The 18482-nt window shown below is 45.9% G+C and overlaps 1 protein-coding gene across 1 annotated transcript in view; it reads right to left on the bottom strand.

Annotated features, from left to right (window-relative positions):
• Positions 1–18482, bottom strand: part of EPHA8 (EPH receptor A8) — a 1152754-nt gene that overhangs the window by 210615 nt on the left and 923657 nt on the right. The window contains exon 4 of the mRNA XM_069240710.1: positions 10161–10316. Coding sequence (XP_069096811.1) covers positions 10161–10316 — 156 coding nt within the window. The remainder of the gene's footprint in view (positions 1–10160; positions 10317–18482) is intronic.

Below are 18482 nucleotides of genomic sequence, written 5' to 3'. Positions count from 1 at the left end.
GAAATACAAAGTCTGGTAATGATGTTAGTAAATATGGTAGAGTGAGAGTGAGGTCTAAAATATTGAATGATTATCAATGTGACGTTTAGAAATTTTCAGGATTATCTAAAATGTTGAATGATTATCAAATGTAACATTTAAAAAGAAATCCTGGATTATTTTTGGTTATGTCTGCGTATTTGCATAATTAGTATGTTATATTTTAGTATGTTATATTTTTATCTCTTTTCTTCTCTTCTTTGTTTTTTGTTGAAATGGTTAACCTGTTCTGTGCCTTGGACGAGATGATCTCGTCCAAGGCTACAGTTCCCCTGTGCCTTGGACGAGATCATCTCGTCCATGGCACAGGGGAACTTGGGGGCACCCCCCTCCCCCCCCCAAGGCGGGGATGGAAGGGGAAGACCTTCCCCTTCCACCCCTGCCCCCCCCGCATGCTCCCCCCCGAGACGTCAGCGCGCGCTGATTTGTCACATGGGGCCTGCTTCCAGCGCGATTGAAAGAGAAATGCAAAAGCATTTCTCTTTCAATCACTGGGGAGGCCCGGAGGGAAAAAGTATTTCCTTCCCTTTGAAGTCTCTCCGAGGGTTTCAAAAGCCGAATTGCTTGAAATCCGGCTTTTGAAACCCCACTAGACACCAGGGATTTTTTTTTTTTCTTATGAAATTGTCATAAGGGAGCGACCCCTTGGGCAAGGGTAGCTCCCAGGGGGGCATTTTTTCAGGAAGGTATTTTCTGCCCCCCCCTGGGGGCAGATCGGCCTATTATTAGGCTGATCTGCCCCCAGGGGGGGCAGAAACCTCTAGGCACCAGGGACAATTTTTTTTTTTTTTTAATGTTTTTTTTTTTTTTTTTTAGGTGGGGAGCGACCCCTTAGGCAAGGGTCGCTCCCCTTGGGGGAAAATTATATTTAGGCCATTTCTGCCCCCCTTGGGGCAGATTGGCCTATTTTGATGAGGCCAATCTGCCCCCAAGGGGGGCAGAAACCACTAGACACCAGGGAGCTTTTTCTTTGCATGAATTTCACGCAAGGGGAGCGACCCCTTAGGCAAGGGTCGCTCCCTGGGGGGGGCAAATTTATTTTAGGCCATTTCTGCCCCCCATGGGGGCAGATCGGCCTATTATTAGGCTGATCTGCCCCCGGGGGGGCAGAAACCTCTAGGCGCCAGGGGAATTATTTTTTTGTTTTTTTTGTTTTTTGTGTGTTTGTTTTTTTAGAGATGGGGAGCAACCCATCAGGCAAGGGTCGCTCCCCTGGGGGGAAAATAGTATTTAGGCCATTTCTGCCCCCTTTGGGGGCAGATTGGCTGATTTTAAGTCAATCTGCCCCCAAGGGGGCAGAAACCACTAGGCACCGGGGATTTGTTTTTTGGCGCCAATGTCACGCAGGGGGAGCGACCCCGTAGGCAAGGGTCGCTCCCGGGGGGGTGGAGGTTGGGGGGAGAGAAATTTATTTTAGGCCATTTCTGCCCCCCCTGGGGGCAGATCGGCCTATTATTAGGCCAATCTGCCCCCGGGGGGGCAGAAACCTCTAGGCGCCAGGGGAATTTTTTTTTTTTTTGTTTTGTTTTTTGTGTGTTTGTTTTTTTAGAGATGGGGAGCAACCCATCAGGCAAGGGTCGCTCCCCTGGGGGGAAAATAGTATTTAGGCCATTTCTGCCCCCCTGGGGGCAGATTGGCAGAGTTTAGGTAAAACTGCCCCCAAGGGGGCAGAAACCACTAGGCACCGGGGATTTGTTTTTTGGCGCCAATGTCACGCAGGGGGAGCGACCCCGTAGGCAAGGGTCGCTCCCGGGGGGGGGGGTTGATTTATTTTAGGCCATTTCTGCTCCCCCTGGGGGCAGATCAGCCTATTATTAGGCCAATCTGCCCCCGGGGGGGGGCAGAAACCTCTAGGCGCAAGGGGAATTTTTTTTTTCTTTTTTGTTTGTTTGTTTTTTTAGAGATGGGGAGCGACCCATCAGGCAAGGGTCGCTCCCCTGGGGGGCAAATTGTATTTAGACCATTTCTGCCCCCCTTGGGGGCAGATTGGCCGATTTTAGGTCACTCTGCCCCCAAGGGGGCAGAAACCGCTAGGCACCGGGGATTTGTTTTTAGGCGCCAATGTCACACAGGGGGGGCGACCCCGTAGGCAAGGGTCGCTCCCGGCGGGGGAGGGTGGGGCCTGGGGGGGCAAATTTATTTTAGGGCATTTCTGCCCCCCCCCTGGAGCCTGCTGAGCTACAGGCCAAACACCACAGGTAGGCACCTTGCAAAAAACACCTCTGTTTTCTGTGAAAAAATATGTTGTGTCCACGTTGTGTTTTGGGCCATTTCCTTTCGTGGGCGCTAGGCCTACCCACAGAAGTGAGGTACCATTTGTATCGAGAGACTTAGGGGAACGCTGGGTGGAAGGAAATTTGTGGCTCCTCTCAGATTCCAGAACTTTCTGTCACCGAAAGGAGAGGAAAAAGTGTTTTTTGGGCCAAATTCGGATGTTTGCAAAGGATTCTGGGTAACATAACCTGGTCAGAGCCCCGCAAGTCACCCCATCTTGGATTCCCCTGGGTTTCTAGTTTTCAAAAATGCGCTGGTTTGCTAGGTTTCCCCATGTGCCGGCTGAGCTAGAGGCCAAAATCTACAGGTAGGCACTTCGCAAAAAACACCTCTGTTTTCTTCCCAAAATTTGGATGTGTCCACGTTGCGCTTTGGGGCGTTTCCTGTCGCGGGCGCTAGGCCTACCCACACAAGTGAGGTACCATTTCTATCGGGAGACTTGGGGGAACGCTGGGTGGAAGGAAATTTGTGGCTCCTCTCAGATTCCAGAACTTTTTGCCACAGAAATGTGAGTAACATGTGTTTTTTTAGCCAAATTTTGAGGTTTGCAAAGGATTCTGGGTAACAGAACCTGGTCCGAGCCCCGCAAGTCACCCCATCTTGGATTCCCCTAGGTCTCTAGCTTTCAGAAATGCACAGGTTTGGTAGGTTTCCCTAGGTGCCGGCTGAGCTAGAGGCCAAAATCTACAGGTAGGCACTTCGCAAAAAACACCTCTGTTTTCTTCCAAAAATTTGGATGTGTCCACGTTGCGCTTTGGGGCGTTTCCTGTCGCGGGCGCTAGGCCTACCCACACAAGGGAGGTACCATTTCTATCGGGAGACTTGGGGGAACGCTGGGTGGAAGGAAATTTGTGGCTCCTCTCAGATTCCAGAACTTTCTGCCACTGAAATGTGAGGAACATGTGTTTTTTTAGCCATATTTTGAGGTTTGCAAAGGATTCTGGGTAACAGAACCTGGTCCGAGCCCCGCAAGTCACCCCATCTTGGATTCCCCTAGGTCTCTAGTTTTCAGAAATGCACAGGTTTGGTAGGTTTCCCTAGGTGCCGGCTGAGCTAGAGGCCAAAATCTACAGGTAGGCACTTTGCAAAAAACACCTCTGTTTTCTTCCAAAAAGTTGGATGTGTCCACGTTGCGCTTTGGGGCGTTTTCTGTCGCGGGCGCTAGGCCTACCCACACAAGTGAGGTATCATTTTTATCGGGAGACTTGGGGGAACGCTGGGTGGAAGGAAATTTGTGGCTCCTCTCAGATTCCAGAACTTTCTGCCACAGAAATGTGAGTAACATGTGTTTTTTTAGCCAAATTTTGAGGTTTGCAAAGGATTCTGGGTAAAAGAACCTGGTCCGAGCCCCGCAAGTCACCCCATCTTAGATTCCCCTAGGTCTCTAGTTTTCAGAAATGCACAGGTTTTGGTAGGTTTCCCTAGGTGCCGGCTGAGCTAGAGGCCAAAATCTACAGGTAGGCACTTTACAAAAAACACCTCTGTTTTCTTTAAAAAAAATTGATGTGTCCACGTTGCGTTTTGGGGCATTTCCTGTTGCGGGCACTAGGCCTACCCACACAAGTGAGGTATCATTTTTATCGGGAGACTTGGCGGAACGCTGGGTGGAAGGAAATTTGTGGCTCCTCTCAGATTCCAGAACTTTCTGCCACAGAAATGTGAGGAACATGTGTTTTTTTAGCCAAATTGTGAGGTTTGCAAAGGATTCTGGGTAACAGAACCTGGTCCGAGCCCTGCAAGTCACCCCTCCTTAGATTCCCCTAGGTCTCTAGTTTTCAGAAATGCACAGGTTTGGTAGGTTTCCCTAGGTGCCAGCTGAGCTAGAGGCCAAAATCTACAGGTGGGCACTTCGCAAAAAACACCTCTGTTTTCTTCCAAAAATTTGGATGTGTCCACGTTGCGCTTTGGGGCGTTTCCTGTCGCCGGCGCTAGGCCTACCCACACAAGTGAGGTATCATTTTTATCGGGAGACTTGGGGGAACGCTAGGTGGAAGGAAATTTGTGGCTCCTCTCTGATTCCAGAACTTTCTGTCACCAAAATGTGAGGAAAATGTGTTTTTTTAGCCAAATTTTGAGGTTTGCAAAGGATTCTGGGTAACAGAACCTGGTCAGAGCCCCACAAGTCACCCCATCTTGGATTTCCCTAGGTCTCTAGTTTTCAAGAATGCACAGGGTTGGTAGGTTTCCCTAGGTGCCTGCTGAACTAGAGGCCAAAATCTACAGGTAGGCACTTTACAAAAAACACCTCTGTTTTCTTTAAAAAAATGTGATGTGTCCACGTTGCGTTTTGGGGCATTTCCTGTCGCGGGCGCTAAGCCTACCCACACAAGTGAGGTATCATTTTTATCGGGAGACTTGGGGGAACGCTGGGTGGAAGGAAATGTGTGGCTCCTCTCAGATTCCAGAACTTTCTGCCACAGAAATGTGAGGAACATGTGTTTTTTTAGCCAAATTTTGAGGTTTGCAAAGGATTCTAGGTAACAGAACCTGGTCCGAGCCCCGCAAGTCACCCCATCTTGGATTCCCCTAGGTCTCTAGTTTTCAGAGATGCACAGGTTTGGTAGGTTTCACTAGGTGCCGGCTGAGCTAGAGTCCAAAATCTACAGGTAGGCACTTCGCAAAAAACACCTCTGTTTTCTTCAAAAAATTTGGATGTGTCCACGTTGCGCTTTGGGGCGTTTCCTGTCGCGGGCGCTAGGCCTACCCACACAAGTGAGGTATCAATTGTATCGGGAGACTTGGGGGAACGCTGGGTTGAAGGAAATTTGTGGCTCCTCTCAGATTTCAGAACTTTCTGCCACAGAAATGTGAGGAACATGTGTTTTTTTAGCCACATTTTGAGGTTTGCAAAGGATAATGGGTAACAGAACCTGGTCCGAGCCCCGCAAGTCACCCCTCCTTAGATTCCCCTAGGTCTCTAGTTTTCAGAAATTCACAGGTTTGCTAGGTTTCCCTAGGTGCCGGCTGAGCTAGAGGCCAAAATCTACAGGTAGGCACTTCGCAAAAAACACCTCTGTTTTCTTCCAAAAATTTGGATGTGTCCACGTTGCGCTTTGGGGTGTTTCCTGTCGCGGGCGCTAGGCCTACCCACACAAGTGAGGTATCTTTTTTATCGGGAGACTTGGGGGAACATAGATTAGCAAAACAAGTGTAATTGCCCCTTGTCTTTCTCTACATTTTTTCCTTCCAAATATAGGAGAGTGTGTAAAAAAGACATCTATTTGAGAAATGCCCTGTAATTCACATGCTAGTATGATCACCCCGGAATTCAGATATGTGCAAATAACCACTGCTCCTCAACACCTTATCTTGTGCCCTTTTTGGAAATACAAAGCATTTTTTTACTCTTTATATTTCAGCAAATGAATTGCTGTATACCCGGTATAGAATGAAAATGCACATCAGGGTGCAGCTCATTTATTGGCTCTGGGTTCCTTGGGTTCTTGATGAACCTACAAGCCCTATATATCCCCGCAACCAGAGGAGTCCAGCAGACGTAACGGTATATTGCTTTCGATAATCTGACATTGCAGGGAAAAGTTACAGAGTAAAACGTAGAGAAACATTTAGGTTTTTTTCACCTCAATTTCAATATTTTTCTTTTTCAGTTGTTATTTTCTGTAGGAAACCCTTGTAGGATCTACACAAATGACCCCTTTCTGAATTCAGAATTTTGTTTACTTTTCAGAAATGTTTAGGTTTCTGGGATCCAGCATTGGTTTCATGCCCATTTCTGTCACTGACTGGAAGGAGGCTGAAAGCGCAAAAAATTGCAAAAATGGGGTATGTCCCAGTAAAATGCCAAAATCGTGTTGAAAAAATGTGTTTTCTGATTCAAGTCTGCCTGTTCCTGAAAGCTGGGAAGCTGCTGAGTTTAGCACCGCAAACCCTTTGTTGATGCTATTTTCAGGGGAAAAACCTCAAGCCTTCTTCTGGTGACACTTTTTCCAATTTTTTTGAAAAAGACAAATTTTCCCTGTATTTTGGCCAATTTCTTGGCCTCCTTCAGGGGAACCCACAAAGTCTGGGTACCTCTAGAATCCCTAGGATGTTGGAAAAAAAGGACGCAAATTTGGCTTGGTTAGCTTATGTGGACAAAAAAATTAGGAGGGCCTAAGCGCGAACTGCCCCAAATAGGCAAAAAAAGGCCTGGCACAGGAGGGGGAAAAGGCCTGGCAGCGAAGGGGTTAAGGTATAATACAATTGCTTGTTATTGTTTCATTTTCATTGTTATAAGGGGGGAGATGTGTTGTATTGTGCGAGTGTCCTCGCGCTTATAGCGAGAGCGGCCTCGCGCTTAGGAATGAAAGAATGTGTGTATTTACGAATGTGGAACGGTTGTTTGGATGAGATGCGGGCAGAGAAGGATGGTCAGAGATGTTGGGGCTGTATTTTCCTGTAATTACCAATAAACATCATAAGAAACTATTGCGGCTGGAGGATCATTACTACACATACTTCAATCAAAAGAAAAGAGGATATTTCTGCTTGATTGACCATTCGACGTATAAGGATGGCACAGTCAAAATCACATTAGCCGTGGTTCCATTTCTGACATGATACTTGTGCACCAATATCCAACTGAAGCTGACAGTAATCCACCTCGCTCAGATATTATACATATATCAACCAGCATGGAATCACTGCAGTGCCTCTTACCCCAACAGTGGTGTACCCAAACATGAAGGCCCCCCTGCAAGATACGCTGAAGGAGCTCCCCAAACTCACATCAGTAGGGACTGAGGGGGCCCCCTCCAGTATGGGTAAGCCTCACCCCCCCCCACACCGCAGAGTTCGAAGGGCCTCTGTTATGCCCCTGTACCTCAGCTGCACAGCACTGGGCCTTATTGTAAAAAGCAGGTATTGGCAATTATCACACAAACGTATCTAAACTGAGCTTACAGAGAATGTGAACCAATTAGTGAGAGTAACTCACAACAGAGAGTCAAAAACTAGGCAGTCCGAAATCAAATAATCTAGGAGGTAATAAGCAGCTCAGAACCCAACTCATTTCAAAACGCTTTGGATTTTCCTTTCCTGGGTGTAGGTCTGTTCTAAAGAGCTCACTGGTGTAGGTCTCCTCTACAGAGCTCAATTCAAGACCCAGCCAGTCTAAAGCATTTGGAATAGTTTAGCTATTCTCCTGTACGGCCTATAACATTTAAACAATATACTTAAAATATTACTCAGGGGGCCCTCATCACATTCTGCAGGGAGGCCCAGACAACTTGTAGTGCCACTGACACTACATAAAAATTTCAAAATATCCTCCCACTACTTTAGTGGGTCACCTGCCCCAGAGTACCTCTGGTTGGTCCGCTGGCCTCTCCCTAGATCATCGAGCTGATGCAGAATGTAAAAATACATTGGTGCGCAAAGCATGCTGCCAATAAACTATACAGTAAATGTACGAGGTTGAGTAGATATTTATTAAGGCATTAAGAAAGGTTCTATTTTTACAGTATTAGCGTTGAGTGCTTTTAGACGGCAGTGTCTTTTGAAACCTTTTAAGGTTAGTCCTTTCCGGAATTTAACATAAAACGGTATTGGAAAAATTAAGATTGTGACTTCTTCAAATCAGATCAATGTGTAGGCAGCAATGAAAGACAGGTCTATGTAGGTAAAATAAAAAACTAGGCCTGGGCGAAATTATGTTTATTCAGGGATAAACTTGAGAAATTACAGTACAATTACAATATATCTACACACCTTAAATAAAAAATAAATGCCAGTTAAGGTAATCTTTATGTCACAAAAGCTCAGTTGGTTAATGTGATCACTGCAGATGTCTTTGAGGCCTATTCACAAAGGTAAATTTGACACATGAGTAAATCTACACTTGTAAATTTACTCTTACACTACATTGTAATTTACTACGTTTGACTACACACCATTTCCAAGTGTAAATTTACTACAAAGTGAAAACTCAGATGCCTCTACCCCGTAAATCTGTAACTTCATCTCAGAACTATTCAATGTAAAGCAAAAAGTGCCCACACAAACACACAAATTCATTCATTTCTTCTCTTGATCTCTTTCATGCTCATTCTTTACTCTTTTCTTCCTTTCTTCCATTCCTCACTCAACATTTAATTATCGCATGAGTCCACTACTAGTATTGTTTCCGGGCCTCCCTGCCAAAGATAAACCAAGGTAACAGGCATGTGTCCATTACAGTGATCAAGTTCCATGTGTGCTATGGGGAATCCTATTAGGTCTATTTTTATTCAAATGTGGTAACTGCAGTAGTGAGAGAGGAAAGGGTTGGTTTATACAAATAATTTCCAAAGATCATTGAGTGAGCCCTGCAGCCACAATTCCACAGTCATACACAAAAGCTGTGTGTGGCTCTTGTGTGCTGAGACAACAGAGAGTTGAGGGCCATTGCTAAGATGGAAATACAACACGATTGGACCAGACGATGTAAAAAAAGAAGTGCCTATTCACTTTCCCAGGAAGACAATTGTTTATACTTTGAGTCAGGTGCTCCAGGTATCTGTCATAAGTGGACGCAATGACTAGACTGACATCATCTAAGACATTCGTTTATCCCAGTAAATATCTTCAATTAGTACAGAAGTGTTTGTAATTTTCAGACACCAGGGGACTTCAGGGTTCTCAGAAAGATTGTGGCCCTCATTCTGACCCTGGCGGTTTGTAACCGCCAGGGCAGAGGGCAGAGAAAGCACCGCCAACATGCTGGCGGTGCTTCCGGGGCAATTCTGCCCGCGGCGGTAAAGCCGCGGTCAGAAAAGGGGAACCAGCGGTTTCCCGCCGGTTTCCCACCGGTTTTCCCCTGCACCAGGGAATCCTCCACGGCAGCGCTGCAAGCAGCGCCGCCATGGGGATTCCAACCCCCTTCCCGCCAGCCTGTTCCTGGCGGTTTACACCGCCAGGAAGAGGCTGGCGGGAACGGGTGTCGTGGGGTCCCTGGGGGCCCCTGCAGTGCCCATGCCATTGGCATGGGCACTGCAGGGGCCCCCTAACAGGGCCCCATTAAGATTTTCAGTGTCTGCTTGGCAGACACTGAAAATCGCGACGGGTGCAACTGCACCCGTCGCACCCCAGCAAATCCGCCGGCTCCATTCGGACCCGGCTTCATCTTTGCTGGGGCTTTCCCGCTGGGCCGGCGGGCGATCTTTTGAAGATTGCCCGCCGGCCCAGCGGGAAAGTCAGAATGCTCCCCGCGGTCATTTGACCGCGGGACGGTGTTTGGGCGGTTTCCGCCCGGCGGGCGGTGCCCGCCGCCCGCCGGGGTCGGAATGACCCCCTGTATGTCCTCCCGCCCCATACTGTGATGCACAACACTCACTGTTCATTGCTATCGAATTGCACCTTGCCTTGGAATGCCTAAATGCTTATTTAACAATTATTTTAACAACAAAGTAGCTTAATAAACCTACACCGAAGAAAATGTTAGTGTTCTGAGCCCCTTTCTCCTGACTGTTATAAGATACGTCTGCTAGTCACGGGATCTGGCTCACATTTCAGCTGCACGCAAGGCTGCATGAAAGATCCAATAAATAAAACAGATAAACTGTTGTTGCCACGACAGAAAGTCACAAATCCAACTCTAAAAATGAATTATTCTGGTACTGATTTAATGGTAACAGTGCTTGGTGGATTAATGCATCCTCTGCAGAAATCTGAGTGCATGCTAAAGGTAAGAGAGGTCAGTTGAGCCTTTCATCCTTCCGAGGTCCATACAATATGAGTTGGGTATCAGTAACAACTGCAATCACTGTGTTTTAACGTGCAAGTGATAAAGCTCTGTATAAGCAATTATTTTGTTTTATTATACTGTCCTTCCTTCCTAGATTAAGCTCTCTACCTGGCAAGGTACTCACGCGTGCAAGGGGCAGAAGGAGGGTCCAGTGCTGCCCGATAGTAGCCGATGTCACAGCGGCACACCTGAGCAGCTGCAGTTTCTGAGTGGCTGTGAAGGGGGCAGTTGGCACACAGTTGGTCACCAGGCTCAGATTTGTAATACCCAAATTCACAAGCTGTGGGAAACATTAAATACAACAGTAAGTGATCATGTTTGTACATATTAGAAACATCAGTATTTGTTTCATAAATCTGGCAGTTTATTACATCAATGTTCATACCTCATAGTTATAGACACCAAGCTAGTAGTGTACTAGGTAGGGGCAGGTATGCCAATCATAATGTTAACATTACTTATAGCAAAGTTATAATATTGTGCATGGTCTCTATTGGAAGCCTCTATCGTTTCCACCAGATTCTAAATCTAGTAACTCACTGCTATGACATAGCAAAAGGAGATAACAAAACTAATTACTCACGGTTGCTACATCATAACCACCTTCCAGGCCAAGATGACAACGCTGTCTGAGAGCCCCTCAGCACATTGCTGCTTATCTGCTTTGACTGAAAGCAGAAAACACAGCTGAAGGAGGGGGAAGGGAGGAAAGCTGGTAGGAGGAGGTTGAGGATGGCAGGTAAACAGTGCCGGATTACCAAATAGGCAAAGTAGGCACCAGCCTATGGGCCCCACTCCTTTTAGGGGCCCTGCAACAACAGATCAAAATAATATTGATTTGGTCTTGAAAGAAAATTACAATGAAGCTTTCTTAAATTGTTTCCAAAAGATAGAAAAAAAAATAATCAACTAAAAGAAACAAAAACTTTACATCAAAGACTCTATAGAGAAAATACTGTATTAATGTAATGTACCATTAACAAGTTAAAGTACATAAACCATAGACATCAGATTCACATAACAGTTTGTAAAAAAAAAATCAGTGCAAACTGCATATGTGTAATGTTTCGTTTTCTGTAATAAAACTGGTTTATTAAAATTGTTGGTTGGTAAAATTAACTATAAGTGTATTAGGAGAAAATTTGCGAGGGGAGGGCTGAAATTTGGACTGCCTAGGGGCCTCCACAGGGTTTAATCTGGCACTGGTTCAGATGGAGAGGCCATGTTATATGGCGCTCTATTACTCCTCTAACCCTGTGTAGCAATTGGAAGCAGAGGCAGATGATTTTGGGAGCCACACCTATCATATTATAGAAAGGTAAAAAGTGCATTTCAGAGATGTTTTTACCTTGGGCTTCTGTGTAACATCATAGACAACTCAAGCTTCACTCTCATTGTCTATTTAATGTCATTCATAACCCCTCTGTGAAAAACATCCCTGTAATTCCCTGTTACCAATCCATAATTCTAAATGTTATGCATGGGTTATGTAGGAAGCCTCTATTGTTTACTCTAGCTCTGCATCTGGTAACTCACTGCTATAACGTAGCAACAGTTGAGAACAAAACTTTACCCACTGTTGCTATAATAAAGGCCTTCTAGGCCAGGCTGAATGGGCTCTCTGAGAGCCCGTCAGTGCAGGGCTGCCTGTCTACTTTGACTGAAGCAGAAATCACAGCTGCGGGAGGGAGGGGGAAGGAAGTCTGAGAAGGCATCGGGGATGGAAAAGAATGGCAGGTAGTGAAGTTTTTTTTATTAGATTTGGGTCAGGGAGGAGAGGCCATGTTATGTATGGCTTCCCCATTACTCCTCTGCCACTGTGTAGCAGTTGAAAGCAGGGGTGGATGACTTTGGGGGCCATGCACAAGATAAAATTATGGCAGAGTAAAAAGTGAACTATGGGAATGTTTTTCACCTTGGGATTCTGTTTTAATCATAGACAACTCAAGCTTCACTTTCAGCTATTTTATGTCATTCAGATCTCCTCAATGAAACACATCCCCGTAATTCATGTTTACCTATCTATAATCATAACTATTATAACAGTTTCTTGTGGTTTATCACATTGGGTATTGGGTTGCTATGCTGTTGGGCATTCAATTCTAGAACAGAAATGTAGGTTGGCAGTGAGAGCTGACTGAAGGTTAAAGAAGGTGGTTGAAACTGTGTTGTTGGTGGTGACATTTATGTACTTAAATAAGCTCAGGGGCATATTTACAAGAAAGTGGAGCATTGGTCCCGATGCACCCCTTTTCTTGCATCGCCCCTGCCCCACCTAAAGACATCATGGTTGCACCGTATTTAGAAAATGGCTCACCATGGCAGTCATTAGGACAATAGCGTAAAAATGTTTACACTATTGTGGCGCTTTAGTGCACTAGCATCAAAAATGTTGATGCTAGTGCTGCAAAGCACACGGAGGCCCATTAATTAAAATGAATGCGTCATTGTTAGAAATTGGGTCTTTGGTTGACAGTCAGGTTACCCCCTGTTCAAGCAAGGACCCTCACTCTAGTCTGAGTAAAAGAGAATCACCCTCAGCTAACCCCTGCTTACCCCCCTTGGTAGCTTGGCAGAGCAGTAGGCTTAACTTCATAGGGCTAAGTGTAAAATATTTGTACCAACACACACAGTAACTTAATGAAAACACTGCAAAATGACACAACACAGGTTTAGAAAAATAGAGAGTATTTATCTAAACAAAACAAGACCAAAATGACAAAAACCCACCATACACAAGTCATCATTTAAAAAGCAAAAAGAGTCTTTATGTAGTTTAAAACACACACTAACACTGTTAGCGTGAAAAAGTACCTTGGGTGCGTCAAAAAAGGCTTGCGATGTGTCGATTTCACTCACGAGCGAGACCTTGCGTCGTTTCTCCTGTCGTCGGGTCGGGCGCGTCATTTCTTCCCTCCGCAGGACAGCGATGCGTCAATCCGGTCAGCACTCTCGGGTCCGGGCAGGACTTGCATTGTTTTTACACACCCAGCAGTCCTTGCGTCGGAAATCCAGCCGCATGATGATTAAAAAACCACGCAGTGTGGGTTTCGATCTCCGAGTCTCCGTCAGCGATGCTGCGCGTCGTTTCTCCAGCTCCGTGCGTCGATTCTTTGGTAGCGTTTCCGGCGTGTGTCGATTTTAAGCCGCAAAGCTGGCGGCGCGTCATTTCTTCAGCCGCAGATCGGAAACGTGTCAATATTTTCCCCGCACGGCACTTTGTGCGTGGATTTCTCACTCTTGGGCTGCCAGCTTCTCCTTTCTGGGTCCCAGGAACTGGATGGGCACCACAGGGCAGAGAAGGAGTCTCTCTAGAGAGTCCAGGTGCTGGCAGAGAGAAGTCTTTGCTGTCCCTTAGTCTTCAAACAACAGGAGGCAAATTCTAAATCAAGCCCTTGGAGATTTCTTCTCAAGATGGAAGGCACACAAAGTCCAGTCTTTGCCCTCTTACTCTGGCAGAAGGAGCAATTACAGGATAGCTCCACAAAGCACAGTCACAGGCAGGGCAGCTCTTCTTCCTCAGCTCTTCAGCTCTTCTCCAGGCAGAGGTTCCCCTTGTTTCCAGAAGTGTTCTAAAGTCTGTGGTTTTAGGTGCCCTTCTTATATCCAATTTCTCTATTGAAGTAGGCCTACTTCAAAGTAAAGTCTCTTTTGAATGTAAAATCCTGCCTTGCCCAGGCCAGGCCCCAGACACTCACCAGGGGGTTGAAGACTGCATTGTGTGAGGGCAGGTACAGCCCTCTCAGGTGTGAGTGACCACTCCTCCCCTCCCTTCTGGCACAGATGGCTCATCAGGATATGCAGGCTACACCCCAGCTCCCTTTGTGTCACTGTCTAGTGTGAGGTGCAACAAGCCCAACTGTCAAACAGGTAAACCACAAACAGGTAGAGTCACAGAAATGGTATAAGCAAGAAAATGCCCACTTTCTAAAGTGGCATTTTCAAACACACAATCTTAAAATCAACTTTACTAAAAGATGTATTTTTAAATTGTGATCTCAGAGACTCCAAACTCCACATGTCCATTCACTCCCAGAGGGAATCTACACTTTAATCAGATTTAAAGGTAGCCCCTATTTTAACCTATGAGAGGAACAGGCTTTGCAACAGTGAAAAAATTAATTTAGCAATAATTCACGGTCAGAACATATAAAAACACATTACTATATTTCCTATCTTAACCAGACACTGCACTCTGCCCTTGGGGCTACCTAGGGCCTATCTTAGGAGTGCCTTACATGTAAGAAAAGGGAAGGTTTAGGCTTGGCAAGTGGGTACACTTGCCAAGTCGAATTCACAGTTAAAACTGCACACACAGACACTGCCATGGCAGGTCTGAGACATGATTACAGACCTACCTATGTGGGTGGCACAACCAGTGCTGCAGGCCCACTAGTAGCATTTGATTTGCAGGCCCTGGCACCTCTTTACTAGGGACTTACTAGTAAATCAAATACGCCAATCCTGGATAAGCCAATTACATACACATTTTGTAAAAGAGCACTTGCACTTTAGCACTGGTTAGAAGTGGTAAAGTGCCCAGAGTAACAAAAACAGTAAAACCAGAGTCCAGCACACATCAACAACCTGGGGAACAGAGGCAAAAAGTTAAGGGAGACCACGCCAAGGATGAAAAGTCTAACAGTCATTTTAAAGCCTTCTCTGATTAGGTGTTAAAAATGATGGAAAAAATGGCACAGTGAAATGTAAATTTCACTGCTGCATTTTTTTCGGGCCTCTCTGCATTATGCCTGGCGCAGTCATAGAGTGGCGCAAGGGTTTACGAAGTGGCGCAATGCAAGCACTGCGCCACTTTGCAAATATGGAGCTGTGGAAAGGCCTCCTTAATGCCTCCTAAGTGTAAACAAAATGGCGCTAGAGTAGCACAAGGTGGCACTAAGGTCTTGTAAATATACCCCCAAGCACATACTTTTCCAGAGGAGTTTTACCAGTTTAAGGTGACTTGGGAATGCCAGAGACATGATTTGGTTAAAGAAACCAAGGTTTGTGAGGAAGGAGTCTATAAGGTTAATGAGCCCATACAAGATAAGCAGGGTCAAGCTGAATGTGGTGATACTGGACACTGGGGAGGTTTGGAGTATGTCCCTGTTAGTGAGAGCAAGTGGAAAACTCTGCCACAGAGGTAAGGTCAATGATGCTCCTGACTGTGATTTCGACAATAGTGCTGCCTCATCATGGGAAATACCAGCGCATGTTCAACACCCAGACAAAAGTGGGAAAGAAACCCGGATGGTTGAAGAATTTTGAATAATCATCAATAAGATACTTAGAGAGTTTTAGTCTATTTTGTTGTCACCTTATTTTCATATTTTATGCTGTATAAAGCTGTTATCGTGTTAATACTGTCTATATTCTCTTGCTCCCGTGGAAGGGTGATATGTTGAAGTTAATCTGATTGGTTATTGGTTAGACATTCAAGCATTCAAGTCTAGAACTGGTATGTGGGGTGGCAGTGAGAGCTGACTGTTGGCTGAAGGAGGTGGCTGAAACTGCATTGTTTGGTGGTGAAATGTAGGTATTTAATAAACTGAGCACTTTATCTTTTGAAGGAGCTTTGTCATTTTAAGGTGATTTCAAACTCATCACACTGCAGGCTTGTAATTTGACGCGCGTCACGGCACCTGGGGGTGCGAGGAGGAGCCAGCACCAGCACAGCCAAAGGGCAGAAGCCCTTTAAATTTCTGCTAGCGCTCCCGCTTCGCGGGACGCGCGTCACGGCACCTGGGGGGCCGAGGAGGAGCCAGCACCAGCACAGCCAAAGGACAGGTGCCCTTTAAATTTCTGCTAGCGCTCCCGCTTCGCGGGACGCACGTCACGTCACCTGGGGGGCTGAGGAGGAGCCAGCACCAGCACAGCCAAAGGGCAGGAGCCCTTTAAATTTCTGTTAGCACTCCCGCTTCGCGGGACGTGCGTCACGGCACTTGGGCGAAGCCCGGGCCAAGGGCGGGCCCGTCCTGTGCCCGTCGGAGACCGGAGGAGGCTGGGCTGGGCCCCCCTCTTTCGTCAGCAGTAAAGAGCCTAGCTGTCACCCAAGAGAACACAGATTATACTGCACAGTTTAAACTGAGTAGCTCTGTTCATCATTACAGTTGTATCAACAACAGGCCCCTTTTACAAGCTCCTCTCTGTTAGTGGTGGCTTCTACCCGGAGGGCCCTATTTAAACAAGTATTTAGCCGAAGAGCGGGACGCTGCTACTTTCTGGAAGAGGCTTGGCAGGCAGGGCCAGTTACTCCAGTGGCAGGATATTCAATATACAAGTAAGAGAGTCATCTTTTTTCTTTTTTCTCTTGTATCTGTATTTATTGATTTTATGAGTGTTCTTTTATCATGGGGAAAAGGAAGGCTGTAGATTTACCAGCGCAAACCAAGGGAACAAAAATAGCGAAAAATCGCCCAAATAGATCCCTGAATTTGGGCTCATCTAACAAGCCAAATCCACTTGACGAAATAGATCTCTTAGTTAAAGAAGTTGAGTCTATGCTAGGTACACAAACCATGGGGATAAATAATCCAAGGAAAGGCCCCCCCAAGGATAGGAAAATCTCGGAGATATTTAAAAAGAAGGGGAAGAGGATTCCTCCAGATGTAACAACAGAGGTTGATGGGGATGGGGCTCCGCACAATTGTAGGGACCCCACTCCAAAACCCATTTTTAGTATAGAGAGTCCCCTAGTATCCCAGGGGGGTTCCCCATATGTACCAAATACTCCGTCTTTCCTTCCGTTGAGCTCGGTGATTAAGGTGTTTCCAAGTCTATTGTGTACTAATCGCTTTGAACCACTGCTGGCAACAGAGGACCCACCTGTGCCTGTGAGTGTGTTCAAGCCTGCAGTTGGAATATCTAATCCTAGTGTTATTCAATTGATCTCCCCGTCCGATCCGGAAGGTAATGAGTCAGCAGCTTGCAGAGGCAATCTGGCTAAAGTTCTCCAGAGAGTCAATGAAGTGAAGGGATTGGTTCTAGTATTAATAGATCTCTTGAAGAGTAATCTTGTGCACCAGCATGGGAATAACTGTGCTTGTGAAGGGATTTGTAGGGTTTGTGGAGAGGCCAGGGGGAAAGAAGTATTCCCCTCCTCTGCCCCAAACAAGGGGGCTGAGTCAAGGGTTAATTCTTGTCTCCCCGTTAGAGGGGGGACAATTCCACAAGGGAGGGAAGATTACCGCCGCAACCCTACCAAAGATAACTTGAGGCCCAAAGGGAGGGTTGAAAATGCACCCAGAAACAGGGATCGTCAAGGGAACTGGGCGAGTAATCCAACTAGTGGTAGAGCCAGAGGTAGGATCAACGGATCCGACCCCCATGAAACTGTCTAAGGGGACAGTTCTACACAATCCCCTAAAAGGCCATATAAAACCTTCTATATCAACAATTCCTCCCGTAACAATACTGAGAACACAGCTATTAAAGAACAGGATTTGTGTACAAGCTATGGAACAAATAAAATCTATTTGATCAATGTTCCAAAATTATTGCCAGGGTCAGTTGAGAACCAAGCCTCTTTGATTAATAAAGTCACACACTGGATACGCTCCCGACGAAGTTGCCTCTCTGTCATTCGTTCTGATATAACATCGGCCGAGAGAAACAGCATCTCAGGGACCAATTTTGACATAATTACTATCCATTTTGAAGATGAGACTATGGTGACTCAACTAATGGATTTTGACTCTCACACCCATTCGAATAGAGCAACAACTATGGGGGGGATAAGATTTATGTTAAACCCACACAATCGCGGACCAGATAGGGGACCGGATGGACCAGATGGCTCAACTAGTTCCTGTGGAGGTGTTGTATGTAAGGTAGCTACCGATCTTGGATCGCTGCCTGATTCTGTATGACTGACTTCTGAACCAGTGACTCATGCGATGGCCTGTTCCAAGGTCTCACATTCAAAGGGGAACAATAAAGTACCAACATTTGACATCTGTAGTAATGACCTGGGCCCAGGGGACGTTGGTTGCTCAACTGTGGTGATAAACAAAGGCAAATGTACATTAGAACTCATGTCTTGGAACATTGCTGGTTGGCAAAGAAATTAGATAATAGTGAATGGGCCTTTTTTATTAAGGATATAGATGTTTGTCTCTTCCAGGAAACTTGGGTAGAGGATGCTACTATTGTAGATGGATTTCTTTCATTCAGTGTTCCTGCTATACCTTCAGAGAAGGGGTTGGGCCGGGCGAAAGGTGGGTTGTTACTACTTGTAAAAAAGAACCTGCAGTGTGACTACAAGCTTTTGGAAATTCATTCTGTAGATATAAAAGCTATGTTTATTACGTTCAAAAGAACTTTATCAATTGTTATTGTTAATGTTTATATACGATCGGTCTCATGCAGCTCCGAGTCTCATATCTTGGCCATTTTGTCCGAATTTGTAGAAAGCCTTCACCCCTCGACTATTTTAATTGTAGCTGGA

Source organism: Pleurodeles waltl, chromosome 6, assembly GCF_031143425.1.
Source record: "Pleurodeles waltl isolate 20211129_DDA chromosome 6, aPleWal1.hap1.20221129, whole genome shotgun sequence".
In the NCBI taxonomy this organism is placed as follows: domain Eukaryota; kingdom Metazoa; phylum Chordata; class Amphibia; order Caudata; family Salamandridae; genus Pleurodeles; species Pleurodeles waltl.
Note: the sequence above shows the minus strand (reverse complement) of the source record. Positions and strands in the feature narration are given on the sequence as shown.